Raw genomic sequence first — 27329 nt, 5'->3', positions numbered from 1 at the left:
TTGGGGGGATTTGTACAGTGTGGGTCTATCTAAGCTTGCATATGAGCCTGTAAATATATTTTTTGTCGCGTGTGTGTGTGTGTGTGTGTGTGTGTGTGTGCGTGTGTGTGTGTGTGTGAGATGAGGGGAGTTGGTGGGCAGCAGCTACATAAAAGAAAACATGTTAAAGGAGAAAGTTTCTAATTCATTAGAAGGGCAGATGCCCTCTGAGGTTTCTGTTGCTCTCATGTTCAATTTGGAGATTGGACTTTGCTTTCAAAGGGGTGTGAAGGGACAAGACAGGTGGTCCAGACCACTGGGGTCTGCTGCCTGAAAATAGTGTGTGTGCATGTGTGTGTGTGTAGGGAAGCTGTCCACTTTGGCCACATCTATTATCTCAGCACCCCTCCCACTGGGACATCCCAGAAGCCCATTGATCATTATTAGACCCTGTCATACATTCACACACACACACACACACACACACACACACACACACACACACACACACACACACACACACACACACAAATATCAATCCCTAGATTACATGCACACAAACACAGACAGATGATTTACATATACACACTTAAACACATACGTACACATATGCATATGGGCACTTAGTTTTTACGAGCTCTGTGACAAGATCAAATGGGTTCAACACAGATTGCATCCAGTCTTCAAAGCACTTAAATATCCTCAAGTCAGCGCAGCAGCAAGGAGAATAAAAGAAACAACAACAATAGATGAAGCAGCTGACTGGACGCTTGGAGCTGTGAGGTCACTGCATCTGGACTGAATCCTGATCTATCCAACATTTTCTGACCTTGTGTATCATCTAATACAAGTTAGTGAAGTGCTCGTTAGTTTGTTACTGTGAGAAAGACTCTGACAAAGCTGTAGTAGTGAAACAATAGGCCTGTTTTGATCCTCTACCATGTAAAAAAAGTCCAAGTCTAACTTCTGCGTTCAAAAACAATCTCTATAAGACTAGTATCAATTGCTTACAGGTATAATTCAAATGTTGTATTGAGTCCATATGGTGTTGTAACTCGATCTATTTAATATCAGGAGTGTTATATACAGTAAACAGTATATTCAGGAAGTTTCATGTATAGCAATGCATCATATTGTCTGAATTTATCGTATGTTTAACATTCGGTAACAGAATGAAAATATATATAGAAATATTTTCCTCGGTGTAGTAGAATAGAGGTATATTGTGTCACAAAATGGAATAGTAATTAATACTGCCTGTATAATTCATTTGTACTTAGTTGTTTGTTCATCTCTGCAGATCTGTGCAACACCTTTTTAAGGAAGAGGATTAAAAAGGCATGAGCCAGTAATACATGCCAGTAGGTTTAATTCTGTGGCTCTCACAATACTGGATTTTTAAATTTCAATGACCCAGCAACCCTTCCATGGTCACAATTGATCCTTTTTTTTCCCACCTATATTGCCATCTTCTGCCAGCACAGAAGCGGTCACAACTCTGCAGTACAGTAGGGTACAGTACAGTACAGTAGCCCTGTTTCTGTGTTTATCTCTCCAGGTGCTTTGAGTGAAGACCCCAACTTCCCGAAGATCCAGTGGCCTTCACCAGAAATGTGTCCGGCCTGCCACATGGTGAAGGACAACGGGGATCACCAGTGGAACAAGGACCAGGCTCTCTCCTTCCTCCTGTCCTACTTCTCCTCCAGCAGCATCCTCAAAGGTATTGGGCTCATGCCACAGCTTTCTGAAAAGCTCATATCTCATAAATTCAAGGATTTTAACTACAAACTTTCCTTCTGCCTCCCTGTTAACAGTCTAGAGCTCACTAGCAAACGGGATGATCATGAACTCCACCTGTGTCATTCCTCTTCAGACATTTTTTATCAAGTAGCTTGCTTCATATACAGATGACAATGATTCAGTTGTTGCTTAGTTAACAATTATAATGCCAAAGGAAATATGTGTTTTTAAAAAAGAGCATAAAGTAAAATATTGTAAGATATTGTGTGGGTGTAAAAATAATCTAATTTCATGCTCTAATGTACCGTAATGATGTAATATAACGAGTTCTATAAAATTTATTATCTAAATCGTATTGCATCTTCTCTAAATGTGAGTTATTAATATATTGGCTTGCCACTGTTTAATGGTGGGGACAGTAGTTTTTCTTCTACATTCTTTGCTGTGATGAGTGAATACCAAAGATTCACTGTTGATTCAGATGACCTCAGGGTGATTATTAAAGTATCCGATTCTAGATGAGATGTGATGGCTTTAGAAATAATATGTGTGTATTGTTCTTTATTCTCACTGTCAAGACTATCTCGAAGATGAAGTCCAGATCCTGGCAAAGCAGAGGGAAAAACACACCAGCCAGCAGCTAGCATTAGAAGCTCAGAAACATATAGAAAGGAAAGCCAGGGAGGCCCTGGACTTAATGACTCATCCTCTAACATCACAACCCACTGTGGAAGAAGAGGAGGAAGAAGAAGAGGAGGAGGGTGAGGAGCCACAGGATGAAGCAATGGCAGATGAAGAAGAGGAAGGTGGGGAGGGAGCAGCAGCAGCAGATGAGATTGGCGGTAAGACATCTGAGCCGAGTCCCTGGGCCAAACCTGAGATGGAGGTCGGCCGAAGTCGGCGGCAGGCCCACAGAAAGCCGAGCATCGTGGGAATGAGGATGCGAGACGTGCAGGAGGACATCGTGGACTTGGACTCATTTGTCAACCAGCACTACAAGGCCAAGGCGCTGCAGGTGGCTGCCTCCAGCCGGGTCAGACCACGCACCCTGCAGAGGAAGGTGGAGCAGGAGTCCGGGCCTGTGTTCGGGCTCGGCATGGAGCTGGACGGGGGGCTTGGGATGGTGGGCCTGCAGCCTATGGAGGCAGACTTAGAGCTGGACGTGGCGCAGCAGACGAAGCGGCTGCAAAAGCGAGAACTGACAAGCCAGAACTTCGGTGAGGAGTTGAGCCGCAGGGGACGCTGGATGTCTATGCTGAACATCGGATTCTCCAAAGTGGACATCAGCCTGTGTGTCATTCTTTATTTCATGTCCACTATGTGTCTTCTCGCCATGTACGTGTTCTTTAAAAACCGTCTCAAGCTGCGGCGGGTTAAAATATCCTTGCCCTGAACCAAAGAGTATTCAAATTTGACCTGAGTCAGAGCAACGATTAACATTCATTAAGTTCATGTAGGCTGAGGTTGGGGTTAGAGTAAGGGGATGTGCCAAGATTATCACCATCTTAAGTGGTCCACTTAACTTTTGCCTACAGCTGAAGGAGGCGAGAACATGTTTTATTCCGAACATTGTGGATGGTGTGATGTCTAACTGGAAAGAATGAGAAGAGGAAATTTGCAGATAAACTTCAAAATCTTACAATCAGGGCAGTTGTGTAACTTTGCACTTAATCCGGCCTCCAGAGCTGCTCAGGCAGCACCTCCACTGTGGAAAATACAAGTGGGTTTCTGTTTGGGGTTTGTGCTTGAGTTAAGTATAAACAATTGTGCTTTTGATTCTGTTTGACCACTTATGAAGGATAGAATTAAACCCAATATGAGATTAATTAGGTTTTTTTTTTTCTATTATTTGTATGACATTAATGCAACTAATTTTTTTGTTGCTTTACTGAAGTTATGAAAACCTCCTACTACTTCCCTGTGTACTACGACCAAAAAATTAAGTTTCAGTATCAATTTGTATATATTAACATGTACATAATATTTGAATCAATTCAACTAAATAACTGAATAGGTGATTCTTCAGTGATTTCAAAAATAATGAGTTCGGTTATATCTTAAATTAATTAATAACTGTCTTTTCCCTCCAATCTGTCACTGGGATTTTTGTGTTATTTGTTCATTTCTTTTAATTTTTTTTAAATGATAAGATGGCAAAAAGGAAACAGCCCAATTCCTTAAATTTTTTGTGGGATCTTTAAGAACTGTTGCGGGACTGCAGCTCATCTCTGAATACTGTGACTGGACCAGCAGCTCCACAGTAACTTTCTCCAGAGAAGAGCTGATTCGCCTGTTGTTCTGCAGATCCTTTGAGTTGGTCTACATTACACTGAGCGTTATATCACATCTCTGAATATTACATCACACTGCTGAGCCCACATAACAGCTACTCTGGTTGCTTATGAAGTGCTGTGGAGCGAGACATATGTTCACACTGGACAAGGTTTTAGAATAAGCAGGATTTGTTTTTGGCCGCTGTCCGTGATGTAAAGCTTCTGCTGGTCATCTCAAAAACACTGTGTTTTTCTGTTTGCTTCTTCGCTTCTGTCTGAATCAATAAAATTATTTTTGATAAGGACTCGCTTTTTCAATTCTCTGATCAGTCATTGAAAACTTTAATTTGGTGATGTATGCCATCACTTTAAATGCATTTTTACCAATTAACTGGAATTTACAAAGAGGGGTTAAACCTCTGTAACATCTGTATTGTCTCAAGATGTCAAAATATTTTTACAGAACCTTGCAGAATTGGGAATAACAAGTTCCTGCTTGTTTTTTGTTTTGACCAAGACCGCCAGGATATGAGACAAGCAGGAGCGGGTGTTGCATGTATAATGGGGGGTTAAAGCATCCAAGGTTGAAGGAAAAAGCCTGTTGCCATCTGCTGTGCAGCGCAAGCTAAATCCTAACAATTTCATTGGGATTACAGCAAGTGAGTAATCCAGCTTTCCTTTAGGACTAGAGGGGAGAGATTACCCTTGAGGATTAGCTCCCTGCAGATAATAAACTTTATTAAAACGCAATCTGCTTTCGTGGGGCTTCTTCCCTCCTCACACACTTGGAGGTGGGCTCCGCTGGGGGTGGCGCAGCAGTGGACCCTCAGAGAGGGAGCAGTGTGTGTGAGGGATAAATGGATGGATGGATGGAGGATGCGGGTTTGATGTCGCCCGGATTACAGCAGGCCCATCTGAAAGACAACCGATGCTTGATCTTGAGCTTTGTGTTTTCTGGAACATTGGCTTGAATCCCCTTGAATCCTGCCCCTTTAACCTCACCCCCATCCCGTCTCACACACCCAGACACACACTCACACACTAACACACACACATGCGTGTATATACTTTCATCCCAAACCCCACTCCATATCTTTATCCAAACCACGTTTTCAACATCAGCAGTATGACAGCGTTGGATGGTGGACTAGTTGAGTTAAGGCAGTCAGTTCCTCCAACAACAGACACACACACACACACACACACACACACACACACACACACACACACACACACACACACACACACAACACAGAAAGTTGATTAATAGCCTTGCATTAAAGCAGAGGAGCATCAAGGCTGAGCAGCTGTGGTTGTGTGACTTAATCAAACTCTCACATACTTTGAATGAGACCCTCAATGACACATTATGATTGCCAGAATGGATTGAGAAAAGCACAGTTTGTCACACACAGAAGTCTTCTGCATGTTATTTATTCCTTTTTCAAACATTATCCAATACATCATAAGACAAATTTTAATATCAGGGTGGGTTTTTTTTTTTTTAGTTTGGAAAGTGCCACACTAAAGGAGGAATTATGTGCCTTTCTCAAACTTTTTGTGTGGTTGTTGGCTATTTGTTTTGTCACATCTGGCATCTGCTGTTCTTTGTTTACCTTCGCTGAAATTCATATTTCTTTCTTAAATCCATATTGTCTTATGTTTTAAGTACTTTTCTCCCACACATCTGATCTGTTAATCTGTTTAAATGTTTACCTGTGTTTGTTATTGGATTGGAGTCAGCAATGCTCCGTGCTCCTTACTCGACAGAAGCCCTTCATCAGGTGCCTTGAGCCTCAGAGAGCTGCAAGTGTTTTGCTGGTTCAGACTAATGATGGTTAATGAGGAAGTTGGCAGCAATGTAGTATCTGTGTGTGGCTTTGCCAAGGCCGAGGTGAGCGGTTCGCACTGAGGACAGAGGCTTCGAATCTAAATCAGGAGACATTCGCAGGTGTTTGTGCTCTTAATGTGTCTGAATTCAGAGGCAGAATCAATCAGTTTTATTTTTATCAGGTTTACAAGCACAAGAGATTTAATTTGAGGGGTGTTCCTGCAGATTATTGAAATGTAGAGCAGCAGAAAGCCAGTTAAGAAGTTATCAGTGAAACTCGTCAGATCGGGGACTAAAGCAAAAAAACTTATCATGATGTGATTTAGTAAGGTTTTGAATCACTCCTCTGCCCTCAGGATTCACATGGGTGCACAGCTATGCATCAAGCTAAACACACTACCAGTAAAGTTTGATGACAGAGTTGGCCTATAAAGTTTTCATTGGATATTGACAGTAATTGCAAATTATAAAAATTTAAAATACTATAAACAAGAGTAAGACCAGCAGTACTGTAAAACTGTCAAACTACTCACATGGCCTCTCACGCCGGGAGCAAACAGAAGGAAGAGACAGACTGAAGAAAAAACGATGCCACTGCCCGACAGTAACTTAAAGGTGGTAAATGTTAAAAATAGAGTAGAGTATGTCTGTAGAGTATCTACAGATAATGCTCCAACAAGGGCATTTGTCGAGTAGATAAAAGACGTTTGTCAATGTTTGCTCGGTCACAGATCTGACAAAATGTTGGATATTCCTGCAGGAAATCACCACAGCTTTTCCCCTTTTCACTTATTTGTTTTTGTACAAATTAAACAAGCAAAATATTACTAATGTGTTAATTAGTGAGCTTTAGAAGTGTATATAGGATATTTTTTTTGTGGACAGTAACCTTTGGATAGTACCAGATTATCTGTTTATCAGTGTCCTGTCTTTATGCTAAGCTACGCTAAGCTAATTGCCCCCTGGCTGCAGCTTGATATTTAACAGACAGACATGACGGTGATATCTGTCCTCTTATCTAACTCACAGTGGGAAAGTAAACAGGCATATTTCTCATATTGTTAAATGCAACCTAGCAAAAGAACACTGACTATAAACAACTTAACAGCTTCACTGCTCCTAAATGTAGATTTTACAAGCCTCTGCACTCTCCTGGAGGATGGACGTCTCTTTTCCAAAACATGTCCCACCATTTGGTGTCTCGGCGGTGGAGATCGTTGTTTAACAGGTCACTCCAAAATCTCTCATGTGTGTTCAGCTGTAATAAGACTCGCATCACTTTCATCCTCATCAAACCATTCAGTGACTCAGTGTCTGGTGGTTATTTTGGATCCCCATTAGTTGTTGCCTTGACAACAAGTACTCTTCCAAAATAAATGTTTGAAATGTTTGTACTTCATACAATAAATACACAATTTACAGATAACCCAATGAAAGGACATCATTACAAAAGTACAACATACAAGCAGATACAAATATTGTAAGTACAACAAAAACAAACAAAACACTTCATTCATCTCAACTCAGCTGCACATTGACACTGCAAAGAAACTCTAAGAATGTCACTTGTCTGTCTGTGACAAAGAGGGTTTCAGGTTTCTGCTCTTGTTTCAGTTGTCTGCATTATTGGAGCTGCAGATTGCAGTCTTACAGTTAGTGTTTACAGCTCATGCTTTTGTCAGTTGGTAGTCAGTAACAATGAGGTTTGAAGCTAAGCTTTTATGGTTAAGAGGTCATTAAAGTGCTCAGACAAGTCATGACAACTGCAGTGCAAACTCTATTTGCTGATGAGGATCAAATGATATGATGGAAAGCTCAGGAACAGCTAATAAATGGACTATAAGGGATTGTTTTGTTTCCCTGATAAGTATGTGTTTCCCTCTGCTTAACTGCCTTCAGCACGAAACATTGCCTGTTTACAGAAGCCGTCCGGTTTGTCATCACTCCTCCAGATATGAGCCATTTCTGCTGCTGATTACTTCTTTCAAAACTTTTTTTTTTTTTTTTTTTGTATGTGTTGATTGTTGTTGAAAATAAATGTTGTGCACTGAGACGCTGTTGTGTTATGAAAGCACAGACTGAAGGGTAAAAACCTCACCTTGCTGCCCTGTTGTTGTCTTCCATAAATTAGACAATGTAGGGTTTTATAGTCGCTCCTCTCCTGTATGCTCTCTGCCTCGATGTTTATTACCCCTCCGGTATTGATATTAAAATGCAGGAGGGCCTTGATGCATTTTTCTGTCATCTCTCTTTCTGACTTTAATAATACTATAAAGCTTCCTGCTGTGGACAGAGGGAGGGGGAAAGGGGGGGTGAATAAATTATGAAAAAAAGGTTAATATACGGTATTGGAATATATCACATCCAAACTAAGCCAGGTCCCCTTTCGGTTTTAAACATTCAGCCTTTTAGAGGCAGGAGTCAAGTAGGGTCAGCTCCATCTCATTTTACTGCTGCGGCCCCTCCCCCTCGCATGTGGACGCTCATCTGCTGACCTCCCAAACATCTCGTCTCACATTCAGCGTGTTGGGCTGCTGTTGTTACCAAGAGGAACAGGCGGACATTGTGGCCGACTGTAAGTCCTCGCAGTTAATCTGTGTCCAGTGGAGAGCAAGGCAGGAGTGTGAACAGCAGGGGGTCAATCGATAACCTCCTTCTATCCACTGCATTTAGGCCTTGATACAGATGCTCAACTGCACTATTTTAATTTCAACACAACGCTGACCTTTCCTTCTTCTTTCCTGTCGTGTTCTGTTCTACTTTGTTCTGCTCTGTTCTATTCTGTTGTGTCTTGTACTATTCTGTTCTGTTCTGGTTCTGTTCTGTTGTGCTCTGTTTTGTTCTATCGTTCTGTTCTACTCTGTTCTATTCTGTTGTGTTGTGTTCTGTTCTATTCTGTTCTACTTTGCTCTGTTCTGGTTCTGTGCTGTTTTGCTCTGCTCTGTTCTCTTCTGTTCTGGTGTCACTCCCCCTCCTCCTCTTGAGTTAGTGTATATGGCTTACAGGAAGTGTTTGGGTAATGAAGCTGGAGAAGATCCAACACTTGTCAGTCACATTGTTTTAATTCACTCAGCTGACACTGCTCCTGTCACTGAACTGGGAAGATTCACTCCTCGCTTTAGATGGAAATCCTGAGGCAATGAAAAGGGCTTTGAAAAGCTTTTATTTAATGCCATTTGTTTATAATTAAATAGGTTTTGGGTCATTTGATTTGAATCCTTATCTGAAATGGAAATAGCAAAATATAGAGCGCCTAAACACATTTTAACAACAGTTTATTTTCATTTAATTTCACATTAAAAAATTAAAAGGCAGCCAAGTTTTAATTGAACGTAACCCAAACTCTGACAATTGTGATAAACTGAATTAGCTGGGCTACACTTTAAAAATCAATCTTTCCTTTGGGAGATTGTCAGGCCCTAAAATAATTTTGCTTAAGGGCTGAATAAATCACATGTTTTGTTTTCACAGGCAATTTTGTCATGGGTCATGGTGGGTAAGGTTCCACACAAATAAACACCATAACATTTGAACTGGTTCCTATAAGTCTGACCCATTACTTTTCATTAAAACTTTGCGTCCTGTTGCTTATTCAGTCATTCATTAATCTGATCTCCAGGTGTATCAAGGTCAAGTTCATGAGGGTCTGGAGTGTATCCCAGCATGCACTGTGTAACATGCAGACAGGGCAACACCTTGAGCAGGTGCCAGTGAATCTCTGCCAGTTCACAGAATCCTGCAAAAATACTCCCAGAAATTGTCAGTGCACAGTTTCATTTTAGTTTCCTTGCAGCTAAAAATGATAGTTGACAATAAAATAATAATAATAATGATAATATATATATATACATATATATATATATATATACACATATCATATATATATTATATTATAAGCATGGGCAGTGTGTCTTGAAATACAAACACCTCTATCAGGTTATTTGTAAATACAAATTTATTAGGAACTCTTGGCTGAACTGTGGTACTAGTTATTTGAGTCAAATGAGCCTATTACCGCCTCGTCCTAGCTCGACAGGGTCAGGTTCAATCAGGGAATTGGAAAATATCATTTCTGACAGGAATAGCTTTCGTTTGTTCAACCAATCTCTTCTACTAATTACCCAAATGGACAGGAGCTGTCAGGAGACAATAACTATTCCCTAATAGAATTTGCCCCCCAAGTGCAATTTAATTTTCTCCTCCGTGCTCTCTCCTAAGGTTTCCCCATTCGCTTTCTGCCTCTCTCCCTCTCTCTGCTCCTGCTCTCGGACCAAATGCTTTGGGACACGGTGCCACTGCTACCTAATGTTGTTGTGTCGGTGGGAAGTGTGGACTGACTGCTGCTGTTTCTCTGCAACCTCTGGTTCATCCTGCTGAAACACACCTCAGCGGCATGGAGGAGAAGAAGAAGAAGAGGAGGAGGAGGAGGAGGAGGAAGAGGAGAGGAGACGGTCTGCCTCAAAATCACCGGCGAGCTGCGGTGATTAGGTAGGTCTGCACGGTGATGTTATATATCCATCTTTCAAAGACAGAGAGAATTTGCAGTTTTCTAAAACACGCATCTCCTCTAAACTTAGTTTGTTTGTCTTTGTTTTTATTTGTCACTTCATTTTTCAGTGCTGTTTTCCAGCCAGTTGCACACAAAAATAACGTGGGATTCACGTCAGTCTTGCAGCGTAATTAACGTGTATAAGGTTCATTTTGCTCGTGTGCTTGTGTGATATTTTATTTTGTTTGTAAAACTGGAAACAATGTGCAAAAGATCAATGCATAAATCCTGTATTTACACACATAAAACTTTCTTCTTTTTTAAAAAAAAATAAATCTGATAATTTCAGTGTTTGATGTTTTGACTCATTAACCGCAGTGTTACAGTGTGTGTGACTGTGTGTAAGTGTGTGCATGGGTGACACACACACCTGTATTTATACTTCATACCATCCTGCTCTCCTGTGTGGATGGATGTGATTCTGTGTTTTTTTCCTGCTCAGTAAGATGGATCTGTGAATCGCAGATGTCAATGAACTCGTCCACTGAAATATTAGATCTAATTAGAGGTGGCTGGGTCAACGGCGGTGGCAGAGGAGTCGCCCTCTGCTTGAGTTATTGCTCGAGCTGCTTCCTCCTCCTCTCATCCCTTTTTTCTTTTTTTTTTCTTACAGTGGCACCTTAGACAAATATCAGTCATCTCGCCTCTCTCAGTGCGTTATTATCATTTTCTGATCATTCATTTGCATTCAAGTGCATTGTTTCATAATCAAAAACAATTGTGTCACTGTTCAATTCTATCTCTACCCCGAGAGCAGGCCTGGCTGTAAACACTTGGATTCCCATTGTGTTAATATTAAAATATATATATACATATTTTTGCATTTTTTTAAAATCATTTATCAATTATTTCATCCTTCAGATATTTCCTGGCATCGTCCGCCGTAGGAATATTTCCTGAAAATATCAGAGTTGATCCAGATGCGGATTATTCTGCCTTTCATTCATGTCATCCCAGCATTTCTGTGCCATCTCATTTAACGTTGAAACCACATCATTTAGTGTCCCACTAAACCAGATGTGCGCGCTCACATCATTTCTCTTCCTGCATTTTGCATCCGTCAATTATTCTAATTGTGTTGCCCTTTGCTGACAAGTTAAGAGCATTTTTATCTGCTGTGTTTTCCAGGGCAGCTAAAGGGTCCCGATACCAACAATCAGAGTAATTGAATAGCTGAATAAATTCAATGATCTTGAGGGGAAAAGTGTATAATGAAAATAAAGTAAGACCAGATGATTCCCTTGCCACACGTGCACGGCATGGATGGATGAATGGATGGCTGGATTGATGGACGGATGGATGGACGGATGGATGGATGGATGGATGGACGGGACACCTGGCCTGGAGATTGGAGCTTTGAATGGGTTGGATAAAATTCCTGTAATATCCCTGCCTGTTTTTTTTTTTTTTTTAATCTGCTTGATGTGTGTTTTCATTTTACCAAATTACATTTGAAACATTAACCACACAGGCGAACGGCTTACGGGATTGTGGGTCCATATACCGTATGTAAAGGGTGAGCGACAATAGAATAGGCAGTCGATGGTTTGAAATAGACAATACGGGGAAAAGGAACGAGGTAAACCAGCATAATGTACCACAGAAGATGTGGCTGTGTTGCCTAAAATTAATCTGACACACGCAATCTTTTTAATTTAATTTCCCAAAGCAGAGTAAAGCTTAATAACCGAGTTTCCAGCCAAGTTCATTTTCCCAATTTTCGTCTGATTTGCTGTTATTTTTTTTAATTGCTAATTAAATTACACATACACACGTATTTATTTTTTATTTTTATTTGGTGAGAATTTTCTCCAATGCAAATGTTTTTTTCCCTTCAATTTTCTGCTATTTGCCAGAAAAGTCTCTGCTATTATATCATTAATATCATTATTATTATTATTTATATTATTAGCCTATTATTATAGCATTTAATTCATACACTGACAATTAGAACATTTAAACAGCTAAAAAAAATTATATCATGATTAACTGGAATACAATTAAATATGTTTGAAATAAACTACTTTTTTTTTTGCTTGAATTGAAGTCAGTGTCCTGTAGTTAACCGCGTATCCAGATGTGTGTAAGCAGATGTGGTATGTGTTGTGGGCTGGAGACATTCACCTGGGACCTGCACACGGACTCGCTGTTGATGGAAACAACCTGCGTTGGTTTGGTTTGGAGGCGGACCGGCGGGAAAGCGCCACTGTGTGCTGCTTTTCTTTCCACGCTTGAAGTAAATTGAAAGCGAAGATTGAGTTCATCTAGCTTGAACTAGCAGTCCTCCGGGGGGAATATCTTATCCGGGAGAGCAGTGTCAGACGATGGGGTTTGAAATGAACAGTGTCAGGAGGACTGCGCCCAGACTCCTAATCCTACCTGTCACTGAGCAGCATCCAGCTGCATGGGCGCTGCCGCGCTGCCGGGCTGAGGTGCATGCAGCTCGTACAGGTGAAGGTGTTGTGCATTTGACTCTGACATGTGTCCAGCCATATCTCCTCACTGGTGTGGTTTCACTTTTGCTCTTTTAGCTGTTTGTGACAAAGCAGTTGGCATCTTTCTGGGTAAACAGATGTCTAAACTGATATAGGAGATGTTTTCAGGGGGAAACTATATGAATGAATACTGAATGAAAAGTTTTCTTTCATGTTGACAGCTTCCCTATATAGAGGCTACATGCACCTTCTACATTTACCAGGCAGCCTACACCATCCTGTACAGCCTTCTAGCCCCAGTGGGAAAAAAACGAAGAAAGATGCATTTAATTCAGTGAAATAGTTCAGTAGCACCATCCCACCTGCCGAGCATCCATTAAGCTCCCATCTACAGTCGCTTTTTGTCTGGTGTGTGTGCTGAAGAGGAATTTGAGGATATAAACTGAGAAGCAGTGAAGTCTGCTCATCCCTTCCCTGGTGCCTTAATTTCTAAGAAGATAAATAAAAGTGAAATGAAACTGTTCCTTATTTTCCTGGCTGCATGGGACCCCTCTTCCTCTCCAGAGGGACCCCTGCTGGCCCGGGGCCCCTCCGGAGAGCCACTGCAGTGAGCTATTTATGGTCTCCACAGGAACAAGGTCCCGCCTCTCCGGAGACATTTTCATATACCGTGTTAGACGCCTCTCCTCCTCTCCTTTCTCCTCCTCGCTCGTACACCTATAGGAGGATGCTTTCCGTCCTGGGGGGCCTCCTCTTCCTGCGCTCCGATTGGCCCCCTGGTGAGCCTCTGCCGCGGTGACGTCAGGCCCCGCCGCCCCTGCAGCGCTGAATGGACCCAGCAGCCTTTCTGATCCACTCCAAAACAGCTCGGCACGGCGCGGCACGGACATCTTCCCGGGAATAGAGAAATAACAGGGATAGAGGCTTGACGGGACAGCGAGGGAGATCGCCCTGCAGAGCGGAGAGAGGCCTCAACACCATCATCATCAACATCATAGCCTACTTTTTTTTTCTCCACAAGACAGGACGGGGGAGTGCGCCCACCGTGTTGCGGGTGTATGTGCGTGCATTTGTCTCCTGGTTTGGATCACGATGATGCAAAGTGCGGCGGTCCTACAGACAGAGAGTCCTGTAAAGAGTTTACCGGAGATCCTCGGAGTGCCACTGCAACGTAAGACATTTTTTTTTTGTTTTTAAACCGTCCTGTTTCTGTCGATGATTAGTCTGGAGAGCGGTTTGGCGAGTGCAGCCTGTGCTGCTGCAGGAGCAGGGTTTAGTTAACTCGGCCGAGGATGAGGAGAGGAGAGGAGACTGAACCTCTCAGCCGTAGATTGTCACGTACAGGCCAATGATGTGTCATGCTGTTATGTCTCCGCGTGCCAAAAAGACGATACTTGCAAAGAGATGATACTTGTCTCCTCATGACCACAAAGCCCGCATGTCCAATTAATCTGTGCAGCCTCACAGGTCTGGGCTGTATTCTGCAAAAGGCTGCAACATCTCACTATAGTGCCAAGGATGGCTCTTTGGTGATTCACTATATCCTGAGAAAAAAAACAACAACAAACTATTAGATTATTATAGTTATGATTTAATTCTCTAGTTCGGCCTCAAACTTTGCTGCATCCTCCGTCAGGTTGTTGGTTTCACAGCGAGCTTCCCAGGCAGCTGTTAATTTGTAAAGGAGTCTGCATGGTCAAGGGGATCAGACGCAGTTGTCATCACCCATCAGACAAATACACCCTGACTTTGACTGACACTCATCACTGAGTCAAACAATATCTGGTGCACTTTATTATTCGTTTTTGTCTCTGAGGTAAGGCCTCGGCATGACTTAGTGTTTAATGTTAATTACAAGCAGAACATTGGTTTGTGCCATTATTTATTGGGACTAAATATTTATAGCAATTATTTCAGTTATTTATCAGCATCTTCAGCTGTTTTTATTTTTTATTTTTTACCTTCCAGCATCAAAGGCGAGAATTATCTTACATCTGTTCGTCCCGGCGTGTTAATCTGTGCCAGGCCTTTTATAATCTGATCGAGCAACCAAGAGAGAAGTGCAATCAGATACATTTCTGCTCTGACCTAATTATTTATAGGCGAGTTAGCGAAATGTACAGATGGACCGAGTGTAACAGGCTGCACCTCCCCAAAAAATAATCCACAACAAAATGGGATAATACTATGAGATAATTACTCCGCTGCTTCTTGGTTTCAAAACACTGATAATGAAAGAGTTCCTTCATGTAGCTCTTAATATTGAGGGTCAATTCTGACATAATTGGCCTCCAAATAATGATAATGATAATAATAATAATGATAATAATAATAATAATAATAATAATAATAATAATAATAATAATAATAATAATAATAATAATAATAATAATAATAATGATTTCTTCTTGTAACCCATCTGAAAGCAAAAATGCAAGTGAAACAGGATGACCTTTTGATGTGATATGTGTTATTTCAGAGTCCCAGGCTGCTCAGCAAAGTGTTTAAACCTGACTAAAGAAAAATAGCCTATATGTGGTCGGCTTATGCTCTTTAATTTTATAAATCGAAGCAGATTAAAAGATTGGATAAAGATCCTGCCACTCAGCTCCCTGCAGCGCCAGCATTCACCCTGGACTTAAACCTGGATTATTCCATGAATAAAAGCAACAGAGAATTTATTTAAACATTTTTTTAATATCATGAACAGAGTGCTCTGCTGACTCAGGGCAATTACACCCAAACCTTAACCTGCAGGCTATTAGTCTGGGATATAAAGTGTTTACTTCACGTTTAATTAACACAAATCATTTGACAATTGAAAATAGGAGAGGCTGCCAAACTGCACCTCTGAAAAAAACCCTGGTAAAGCAGTTTGGCTTGATCTTTGAAAATGTGCTTTGAAGTTTCACTTCCTGTGTGAAATGACGGAGGTGATGAGACTGAGTGGAGAGTGGTGGCAACAGATACCGAGATATGAAGAAGAGCTCTTGAATACACGAGGTTTACCCTCTCTCTCTCTCTCTCTCTCACACACACACACACACACACAAACACACACACACACACACACACACACACACACACACACACACACACACACACACACACACACACACACTCCGGAGCTGGACTGTGGACCCGCTGTCGTTGCCAAGAATCGTGCTGCTTTCCTTTCAGCACTACTTGTCTCTATAAACCGGTTTCCCGTTCAGCTTCATCCATCGCTTTATGTCCAGATACCCTACTTTTAAAAAAAAGGCCCAGTCACAGATAAATCCAGATCGCCTAAATAATTTCTCCACTTTCTTTTATCATCTCAGTAAGAATTGACTCAGTGTTGAGGGGAAACAGAGCCAGTGCAGCCTGTGTCTGTTTATTGTGCGCATCGCTTTTCTTTGGTGGTTTCATGCTGCCAACTAAAGTCAACATGCACTGAATATTTTCTGCAAGTTCTTTTTTATTCCTCTGTTTTTTCCTACAAGCTGATCAAAATATTAATCAGTTATCACTGAGCTAACTGACCCGTTAATATGTGTTTCCTTTTAGGTACATCTGTCCCAAATTGAAACCAATGTAATGCAAAAATTATCCAAAAATAATATCCATAATCTATATTTCCAAGGGTTGAACATGCATTTTTAAAAACTATAAAACGTCCGTGTCCACGTGTGTGTGCGTGCGTGCTGCTGTGAGGTCCATGTTGCAGAAGCTGGTAGCTTTGTTTTGCAGACTGTTTCCTCAGATGAGACCAAGCATGAGGCTTCTTCAGCTTTACTGTAGGATGATTTCACGGCCGAGATGTTTTCTCTGGACAGTATATGTGTGTGTGTGTGTGTGTGTGTGTGTGTGTGTGTGTGTGTGTGTGTGTGTGTGTGTGTGTGTGTGTTTATAGCGGTGTTTTCTGACGTTTGCTCTGGCCACTTTACATCGATATCAATTTTTAATTATAGGATATCATGTGGACATTTAACCAAAAAAAATTGTAAAAATGGAAGATTAAAGGCGAAAGAGATCGCCAGTGTTGTTAATTTTTAGATGATTGGACGAAGCTTTTTCTCACACCATCAATCACGCATTGGTTGTCTGGAAAGGAGACATTTAATTATGACAAAAATACAAACCTCGGTGCCGATAAAATAAACCAGCTGCTGTACAGGGGTAACATATGTAATCATTATTTAAATGGACTAAATGGAGGAATTTGGTGGTTTATTAAAGTTGAAGCTGTGACAGGAAATGTGTATTTTGTTACGGATGATTCATACATTTGATTTCATTTTTTGAAGTCTGCAGTTTAACTGTGGTGTTGGGTTAGATTGTTGTTGCCGCTCCACAATTTGGTAATATGATGTTTTTGCATGTGCACATGTGATCTGCTGCTGCTGCTGCTGCTGCTGCTGCTGTGTTTTTTTAACAACCAAAAAAAAATGACATTTAATCTCGTTTTGATCCTGATTCAACTGCTAACACTGGTTCCCACATCTCCTGTGAAACCAAGAGGAGAAGCAGAAAAGTATCTGTATGGAAACATGTTCAGCACCTTGGACAGTGACCAACATGTTCACAAAGCGCCTTAAATACAAAAGCAAATAAACATGTTTTTACTGTTTAACAAAGAGAAATTATTTCGTAATTTAAAATAGCCTGATTGAAAAAAAGCAACGTAAAAGCGGGTCAAAAATAAAAACAACCTTTAATAAATAGAACTGTGGTAAAATATTTCAAAACTTTCTTTATCGTGCATCTCTAAATTTTATTATAAACATAGTAGCTACAATAACACGAATATAAAACTGACTTGTCCAGTAATGTAGAGAAAATGTGTTATAACCATCAGTGTATCTGATTTGATATGTTATTATTATTATTATTATTTGCGGAACACACTTCAGAAACATTTTGAGCGAGGTAAAAATTCACCATCTTCACCGCTGTGATTTCACTGGTTAACAAAAACGGAACGCTCTCGTGCACATGTGTCTCTCCGTGAATATTAAGGGTCAGAGCTGTACCTGTGAGTGTGACCTTGTGCTGCTGTCTGTCCCTCGCAGAGATCCCTCAGTGTGCGGGCTGTAGTCAGCACATCCTGGACAAGTTCATCCTGAAGGTGCTGGACAGACACTGGCACTCCAAGTGCCTCAAGTGCGCCGACTGCCAGACTCCGCTGGCGGACAAGTGTTTCTCCCGGGCAGGAGGCGTCTACTGCAAGGAGGATTTCTTCAAGTCAGTACCTTCTCTTCTGCTTTGCTTTCCTATTGCTTTAGTGTCCGTGACGAGCTGTAGATACATTTCATTTTCTCAATTGACCTGGCTTTCTGAAAAAAAAAAAGAAAAAAAGAAAATACACACTAATTGATTTCTTTTCCTGAACTGCGAGATCAAACATGGACTGACGTCACTTTTTACTTCATAAAATCCGAACAAGCGAGTTGAACCAAAATAAACAAGCGAACATTTTTGATATTTGGGTCACTTTCACCAACTGGGCTGCTAAGAGATTAAAAGTGGCTGTTCTTGGCAAAAATATGGCAAAAAATATAAATAATTCGTCTATTAAATATTCCCAAAGTAATAGCATCAGCTTTATAGTCTATTTGGTATTTAAAAAAAAAGATGCTAGCAACAGTAAATTGTTAGCTTGTTTTGAAACTGCTAATGACGCACGCAAGTTAAATCTAGTGTTATTCGTTTATATCTTATTGTCTGGGAATTTTTGCATTTGCCTTTTTATGCTTTGAAAAGTCATGTCGTGTTGTAAGGAAACTAAGCAGAAAATAACCGGTTATGGCGATTTGAAGTTTGAGTTTGACGCAGTAAAATATTTTGCCAACTCTATGTAATTTCTGCCTCAAAGCACCAAAACAGCAGGGAAATTTACAATTTTATGGCAAATAATATTTAGGATTCATTACCTGGGTTAAATGAATTCATCCTTTTTCCTAATTGTCGTGATTTTGTGTCTGCTGCTTAGTTATAAAGGGATGCCATTATGTAGGCCTATCTCAGTTTAATAAGGCACCATGCTATGCTAATTTATTTTAAATTTATTTTAAGGTTTCTGCACTGACAAATTTGTCTTCAGAATAGTCACTGTTTTCTCCTGCTGACATAAGTAGAGAAAGCAAAATTTCAAAACAAGTGCTCTTTCTTTCTTTCTTTCTTTCTTTCTTTCTCTCTTTCAACGATTGGATTTCTGAGACATTACAGAAGAAAACTGAGTTTGACTTTTATCCAGAACAGGATCAGCAGATCCGGCTTTTTACTAAATCGTGTTTGAAAGGTTTTAATGCTCAAAGCTTGAATGAGACCTAAAGAGCTCTGGAGTCTCACAGAGAGGTAACTGTGTTAGCTGACCCAGGGGACAGCACAGGGGCGTTCGCATGTTCAAACTGTGGCGAGGGACACGTGGGAGCGGAGAGCGCGCACACACGTATATACACACATAGACACACAGATTCACTGGTGCATACTTCCCAGGAGTGATTTGGAGGCTTCACCTTGCTCTTTTTATTTCTGTGGGTTGGTTGTGTGATTTAAAGCCTCTCCTGAGTCAGTGTTTTATTGGTCCTCCACAGGGTGTGTTTACTGTGAGCACCCCTCCTCCTACCTCTTCCTCTTCTCTTCTTCCTCTCCCCCCCCCTCTTTAGCTCTCAATACTTCATCTGCAAACACATAAACATGCAAACACACACACACACACACACACACACACACACACACACACACACACACACTCCACACACAGTGCATTGATCCTCTCCATCCATCAACCTGTGGACAGGTCTATCGTTAACAGAAATGCATTCCAGTGCTGATTTCTCCCTCCACAACAGCTGCAGCTTCTATTAATACAGACACTTTGCCATCATTCTTGGCTGCAGTTGAAGAAATACCTGTCCAGCATGTGAAATTTTAATCTCAGCTGGTCTCACTATCTCAGTCAGCTTGTAAATTGGATATAAATAGGAGAAGGATGTCAGTCTACCCTGCTGGTGTTTTGCATCTAATTTCCTAATGGCAGCTCTCTTCTTCATGTTTTCCTGCAGGCGTTTTGGAACAAAATGTGCATCATGCCAACAGGGGATCCCGCCGACGCAGGTTGTGCGGAAGGCGCAGGACTTTGTGTATCACCTGCACTGCTTCGCCTGCATCATGTGCAGCCGACAGCTGGCCACTGGGGACGAGTTTTACCTCATGGAGGATGGGAGGCTGGTGTGCAAGGTGGATTACGAGACTGCAAAACAAAACGGTGGGTCTGCAGGGATCCCAAATATGAAGCAAAAACAAAAGAAGTTAATATTCAGCAAGTCCTAGCAGTTGACAAGAATTCGGAGAAATGAAAACAGGTGTAAACCTTTGTTTATAATAAAACACACAACATATAAAAAGAAGGAAAAAAGATGTGTTTGAGTAAATACGACTCACTATTTATCCATTAACATCACAGTCAGAGAAAGGTGACTTGATGTTGAAATTACTGAGTCTTGACTTAAGTACATCAGATAGCTGTGGAATCACAGTAGAGGACATGACAGATAAAGCCACAGTATATGCTGCAGTGAGTGAAATGACTACCGACTGTAGATCTATGTTGTTTGTCGTCTGGGTGTGTGTGCCGTCTCTCTCCCTCCCTCTCTTCTTAGATTTCCATGCATCTCTGATTGATTATGTAAAGTTAAGCAATGCTCTTCTACGGTGCAGCCCCAATAACTCTGTTCCTCTGGCACTGAGTAGATTTATGTCCTCTGCTGTGGGAGTGGGACATATGCACAAGGACAATAATACACTTCAATACATGACCATTCACTCCATTTAACACACATATACTAAACACAAAGGCCGAGGGGCACTGCCTGTTATGGTGACGTGACTAATGTAAGAAGGAGTCGCTCACCATGGTCTTGGTAATGGTGTTTTTAGATGATTCGGAGGCTGGGACCAAGCGACCAAGGACCACCATCACTGCCAAGCAGTTGGAGACCCTCAAAAGTGCCTACAAAAACTCGCCGAAGCCTGCACGCCACGTCAGAGAGCAGCTTTCCTCGGAGACGGGGCTGGACATGAGAGTAGTGCAGGTAGAGGTTTTGTTCTTATTCACACTGATGCAGAAATATCTGAAACATCTCTGGCTTTGATAAAAACAAGTACAACATTGTATCCACCTGATATGTGCATGTTTAAATTAGCTACTTTTTTAAGAATTAAGTTTTAAAACAAACATAAGTCTTCGTCCAGACTTTTGACTTGCCGCCCAAATCTCTGATTTGTCTAGTGAGTCATCAAACATTAAAAGAATAAAGAGAAACAAAATGCCAGTTCAGTCCAGTCTTTAGGCTGTTTTAAATATAAATATAGATTATATAAAACAAGCATTCAGGCCTTTGATATTGGGGCTTTTTGAGTTTGAAACACCAAAGAACTAAAAAGATTAAATTTTATTTAAAAGATGATAGAAATACACAATAGAAACACCTTTTACAGCTGTTTCACAGATTTACTTTAAGGTGATAATCTCGTTCAATTGTTTTTCAGCCTCTTTAAATGACCTTTCCTCTGCTTGAATATTTCTTATCATGATTTTGTTGCCTTTTCTGTTGATTTAATAATTAATTTTGGGTTTATGTTGAGAATCAGTTCATTTAGACTGTTTGGTAAAAATGAATGTTATTTTGCTTAAAAAAAGATTTGAAATTTTATTAAAACGAATAAAGTCAGATTTAACTGAAACTGATGATTATTATTAGTTGGAGTAGTATTTGTTTTGAATTATCACAATGTTTGTCATTATTATCAATTAATAACAACTATTATGATCTGTGTCAGGTTTGGTTCCAGAACCGACGAGCAAAGGAAAAGCGCCTGAAGAAAGACGCTGGTCGACATCGCTGGACTCAGTTTTATAAAAGTGTCAAACGCAGCAGAGGAGGAGCTAAAGTGGAGAAGGAAAGCTCGGCTGACGACGCAGGACTCAGTGACAGCGAACTGAGCTTCAGAGGTACCTGCTGTGTGGATAACTTCAACCCAGTACATATCTGTTATTGGTAAAGAGCGAGATTCCTGAAAGGGAATTGTCAGTCATGCTGTCGTTCTAATGGGATTAAGGAAGCCTACAAGCTGCTAAATGACAAGAGTGCAGCAGCAATTTAATGCATCTTGGTGGCATTTAATTTGTTTCCTTGTGTTACTAAATGCATGGTGTCATTCTCAGGCAAATCCAAAATGGCATTCTCATTTCACATTCCCCTCATACCTCCCCGTGGCCGCTGACGCATCCTCCTGCCTCCGTTTGTCGCCATGATGGAGCTTATTGGAAAAGAGACAGGGTCCTTAGTGGGATGCAAACGACATTTTAGACATCCCAATGTTATTTAATGGTCGCAAACCCCGTTTTGGGTAGTCATAAAAGTCTTCAAGCCACTTTTAAAAAGAAGGCCATTTTTATGAGAAATGAAAACATGGTGACAGAAACTCTATAAAGCATGTGAGGCTTTTAGTCAATTAGAAAGAAAGTGCTCTGGGGCTTTGTTGTTATTGAAACCACCCATGGGAGTGAGAGGGGAGAGATGGAAACAAATATTTTGTACTGCGGTAATTGCTCACATATAGACCTCCTTTGTTAGCAAAGAACATAAAGCACATCCTTTCTCACCAACAAAAACTGAAACGCTTATGAAATACCTCATTGCCCGGTCCACTTACTGTACCTCCATGAAATCCACATAACATTGCCACAATAAATCTCACTCATAAAAGCACTTAACTGTATTGAAAGATAACAACTATATAATGTTCACGCAGTTGACAGCACTGCTCATGTGTCAAAGTTTTTACACACCTCATCCTAAGTGTTGGTGTCTCCTCCACAGATGACCAGGTCCTGTCAGATCTCGGCCACACCAACGGGCTTTATGGGAGCGTCGGTGACGTGACCAACAGTGCGGTGCTGAACGGTGGCTTCTCTGTCGATGCGACAGGCCAGACCTACCACGACATCCGAGCAGGGAGCCCCTACGGTCTCCCTCAGTCGCCGTCCTCCATCACCTCTCTGCCCGGCCACACCCCTCTCCTCAACAACCTTGGCTTCAACATGGACAGTCTGGTGGCGCAGGGCGGGCCGGGCGGGGTGGGGCAGGCTCTGAGGGCCATGGCAGGTGGACCCACCTCAGACCTCTCTACGGGCAGCAGTACGGGATACCCCGACTTCCCCACCAGCCCCGCCTCATGGCTGGACGAGATGGACCATTCCCAGTTTTGAGTCTCGAACACGTTAGAAGATCTCTGTGGGGATACAACAAAACAGACTCACAAGGCTTTTTACATTTCTTTCTATCACCCTCCAAGACTGATATGTTTTGTGATGTTGGGTGAAGAGCAGAAGGAAGAGAAGAAGTTTGATTCTCAGTCTCTCAGCAGTCGTAACAGTGAGGTAACGGCCGGGTCGAGATGTGTAGTCCGGAGAAAAGCAGTGAAGAACACCTCCACACCACTGAATGTTCAGTCTCAACACTGTGTCATACAACTTTTCTTATCACCTGACTTTATTTTGTTCTTTCACTCTCTGAAAATGAGACTGGATTTCCAATATGTCGGTGGATTACGCTCACAGGAGAGGTAATATTGTCTCGTCCCCCAAAATAAACCATCCCTGTCTAACAGCTACATTAGGGCTACAATCTAGATCAAAGTCCCTATGAGACCCAGGAGGCACCTGCATGCTTCTGATTCATAAGTAGAAATGAGTAGGACTGCTGTCTGGCCATATTGAAGCCTTTACATTGGCAATGCACTTTACTCTCCTCCTCTTTTTCTACACATATGGACAGGAATGCAGAGGAAAAAGAGAGAAAAAGGTGAGAGACATATGCACAAGGCAAAAACACAGTGTTTCATTGGGAGAGAGATTTACAAGAACAGTGGCACAAGTGTGAATTTTGAACCATGCTGATGTTTTTTAATGTATTGCTGAAGCTTACAAGTTATTAGGAAGTAGATGGTCTGTCCGTCCATTCGTCCGTCTGTCCGTAGAAAAAGTCAATGTCTCCTCTGTTTGACTGAGGGTGAACACTGTTTGCTACACAGCAGGTCTCTCTTCTATATTTATAGGTGCTTGACTTGTTCTTGTCTGTGTAAAAGCTGTCTGAGAGCGGACGTCTGTCAGTATTAAATTATCTGTTTCCAGACTCAACAGGATTCAAAGCTTAAGTGTTGGATGACAGTCAAGACATTCTAGTAATATATCACACATCTAAATTATTAATTTATTCTTTTGAATGCACAGATGTATGACAAGGAGATTTACATTTATAAGACATGCAGAATCCTTTGCAGATATAATTGAGCAAATTAAATGGTTACACAAATATAAAACATCTATTTGACTTTCAAAACCGACACCGACAAGTATTAGCAGAAACAATGAGAAAAAGTGTCTGTGTGTCAGCTCTTCTGTTTTGTCAGTCTGATCCAAGCTCTTGGTAATCTACTCAGTCCCGCAGAGCTCTAGCTTTGCCTGCTATCATCCTACTTACTGACCCCAGATGTGTTGTCAGCCTGTTCTCCCACTGCCTGGCCTCCATGTCAGAGGATTACCACAGAGCCCCCACAGCCCCCACAGCCCCCCACCCCCCACCCCCAACATACAGGGCTGATACTCCACTGAAGCATCAGTGTTGGCATGTCTGCTGGGCTGATCTGTTTCTTCCAGTTCAGGCCACATCAGCTGCATCTTGACCGACAAAATAGGACACAGGAGATGACTAGAGCCCCTGCGTCTGATTCTGTTGAAATTTAAATTTTCTTTGAGCTATAAGAGGAAACAGGTTGATTTGACCTGTTGACCATATAAAAGCCAGTGTCTATTTTGATCTGAGGGAAGGTTTACTTAAAAACACATCACCAGAATCGTATCTTCACTGCTGTTTCTGTTTGTCTGTTGATGAAAAGAAATCAAAATCTTATCTATTTGGTCACCTTTTCCCAGGAAATTGCCAAGTCTTTTTCTACCAGAGCATCATATTTCAGAGCCAGAAAGCAAATCAACAAACAGAAAGCGAAACCATTAAGACAATTTTAAAAACTGTGGAGTACAGCCCATATTTTACAGTGCAATTATTTACTGAATATATGCTATCAATGAAATACTTATACTTACTGTGTAACTACACTGGGATTAATATGTAGGTACAGGGAAAGAAGATAAGAGAGGGAATAAAGGGGCGACAACTTTGTGCTTAGGAGGGACTTAAAATTTAATTTAAATTGCCCACTTAAATTACACTTTTTTGAATTACTAGTATCTGTTTTACAGAGTACAATCATTTTATTATAAGATAACAATGCAGGACAACTTGGAAAACAGTGTTGATATTTCACATATTTGACATTGGTTGTGGTATCATTTATTTTAAAATAACAATAAACGTATAACTTTGGGAGATAACAGTGTAAAAGGATTTAAAAGTTGAAGTGCAGTGACCATTATTGTTGTTGCTGGAGATTAAAAGATTCGTTTTACATAACTAAGCTGTTGTAAAATGTCATACAGGCCAAGCCTTTTGGTCTGCTGTATGTACTCTGTGATTATTAAACATGTACCAGGTAATTTAAATCATATTATAGTATAATTCACTTTTATGCCCCCCCCCTAAATGCAAGTTGGTTACCCCTTTATTCTCTGTATTCTGCCCTTGTACATAAAGTTAGATACCCAGTAAGTGTTTCATTGGTACCTTATATGTCCAAATAATTACAGTGTAAATTGCAGGCTGTAATTTATAGTGTTGAGTGAAAATCCTGTACAAATGCATTACCACTACAGTTTTGTTAAATCTGTGTTGCCTCAGAAGTTTGCATCTTAATTGTTGTAAATTTTGTACAGTTTGAAAAACGTGTTGATCGTCTTGTTTCATGAGCGCTATTTATTATTGCCATGTGTCTTTGAAAAAGATGTAAAAGAGAGCACTGAATTTATTCATTTATGCCTTCTGTGTAATGGTATGAACTGTGTACAGTCAAATCTATATGAGGAAAATAAAGCTGAATTGTCTTTGGGTTACTCTGGGTGCTTTTCTCTTTAATCCAGCTGGCCTGCAGTGATGAATGTGAGAGTTAAGATTTTCATCTGAACTTTGTTTTCAATATATCAAAAGAAAAATATCTGCTTTAGGTGTTTTTATTATTTTGCCTTATCTAAACGCTCTTAGAACGAGTTAACCCGCAAATTCATTTACCCATTGAGAGCATTTACCACACACTTAGGCCTCTATTCAATTGTGGAGATCCATTTAGTACCACCAACAGACAGTGGTCAGTCAGTTAACTGTGATTGATGCTGCTTTCCTCTCTCGCTCTGGGGTGGGGGTGACAAGAAAGATACATGAAGAGAGAGAAGAAAGAGAAAAATAAAAATAAAAAATAAAAAGTGGGGAAACAGATGCGTTGCTGCCTGTTTCTCTGATCCTCTCAGAGACTCAGCAGCAGATTGCAGCACTGCACTGTCAAATCTATCCTTAATCCTTGTGCTGTTAACTAATTGAGGAGTGCTTAGTGAAATATGGGCAAATATGCTTTGTGGTCAGGCAAACAGGGAATATGGCCCGTATGCAGGCAGTTAGGTTGTATGTCAATATGTCAAGCTGGTAATGCAGGAGCTGTAGCCAGGATTTTTAACCACTGAGATCTTGAAGAACAATTCCTCAATGCAACCACACACACACATGAAAAATATTTGGACTTGCCAGAAAATGTCTCTGTGTTAGTGACGGTCTACAGGCTGTTTCAATGTAATATTTTTTAATATATATATTTCAATTAATTTTATTTTCTAATTTGTTGTTAATGATATAATATTGAGTCTATAAAAAAGAGTCTACAGCCATGTTAGCAGCTCTTGGGCACAGAGCTAAATGCTAACACCAGCATGCTAACATTCTCACAATGACAACGCTAACATGCTGATGTTTAGCATGTATGATGTTCAGCATGTTCACCACCTTAGTTTAGCGTGTTAGCGTGCTAACATTTGCTAATTTGCACTATACACAAAGTACAGGTGAGGCTGAAGGGAACGTCCTAAGTTTTGCTAGTATTTGGTCATAAACCATAGTACTGGACATATTAAAATTTTGCTGTAATTATGTGGTTATGTCATCCTGAGGGTAACATGAACATCTGCACCAAATTTCATGGCGATGCATCCACATATTGATAAAATATTTCAGTCTGGACCAAAGTAGTCGACTGACCAACCAACCGACTGACAGACATCACCATCCCTAAAGTCAAACTGCTAGCATAGTGAGCGGTACCTGAATAAGCCTTAAAAACCTAACCACAAGTGGTGGCATAGAAGTTAAGGCAACCAACATGAACCACAGTGTCAGCTGCTTTGTGTCCTGCCAGGGGCCATTGTTGCGTGCCATTCACATCTCTGTCTCCCTTTTTGTTTTACTGTCATCTCTCTACAGTAGGCTTTCTAATAAAGTTTTTTAAAAAAAAACCAAAAATGATTTTGAAAATCA

The 27329-nt window shown here is 40.9% G+C and overlaps 2 protein-coding genes across 2 annotated transcripts in view; both read left to right on the top strand.

Moving 5' to 3' along the window:
* qsox1 (quiescin Q6 sulfhydryl oxidase 1) overlaps positions 1-4297 on the top strand; it is a 26510-nt gene extending 22213 nt beyond the window's left edge. Inside the window, exons 12-13 of the mRNA XM_023401948.2 lie at positions 1538-1699; positions 2298-4297. Coding sequence (XP_023257716.1) covers positions 1538-1699; positions 2298-3112 — 977 coding nt within the window. The 3' untranslated portion in view covers positions 3113-4297. The remainder of the gene's footprint in view (positions 1-1537; positions 1700-2297) is intronic.
* Positions 4298-13737: 9440 nt separating this feature from the next.
* Positions 13738-25864, top strand: lhx4 (LIM homeobox 4). The gene is made up of 6 exons (XM_023401918.2): positions 13738-13978; positions 17862-18033; positions 19857-20059; positions 20731-20885; positions 21634-21805; positions 22677-25864. The coding sequence occupies exons 1-6, from the start codon at positions 13900-13902 to the stop codon at positions 23063-23065; spliced, it is 1170 nt and encodes a 389-aa protein (XP_023257686.1). The 5' UTR covers positions 13738-13899; the 3' UTR covers positions 23066-25864.
* Positions 25865-27329: the final 1465 nt, after the last annotated feature.

The sequence above is a fragment of the Seriola lalandi genome, unplaced genomic scaffold, assembly GCF_002814215.2.
Source record: "Seriola lalandi dorsalis isolate HSWRI2012SDOR001 ecotype SW California unplaced genomic scaffold, Sedor1 jcf7180002053835, whole genome shotgun sequence".
Taxonomy (NCBI): domain Eukaryota; kingdom Metazoa; phylum Chordata; class Actinopteri; order Carangiformes; family Carangidae; genus Seriola; species Seriola lalandi.
This window is presented reverse-complemented; position numbering and strand designations above follow the sequence as displayed.

Coding starts and splice junctions, on each gene's coding strand:
- lhx4 (XM_023401918.2), top strand. CDS start 13,900: ATGATGCAAAGTGCGGCGGTCCTACAGACAGAGAGTCCTGTAAAGAGT. Junction 13,979..17,861: donor CCTCGGAGTGCCACTGCAAC/GTAAGACATTTT, acceptor TGTCCCTCGCAG/AGATCCCTCAGTGTGCGGGC. Junction 20,886..21,633: donor TGGACATGAGAGTAGTGCAG/GTAGAGGTTTTG, acceptor GATCTGTGTCAG/GTTTGGTTCCAGAACCGACG.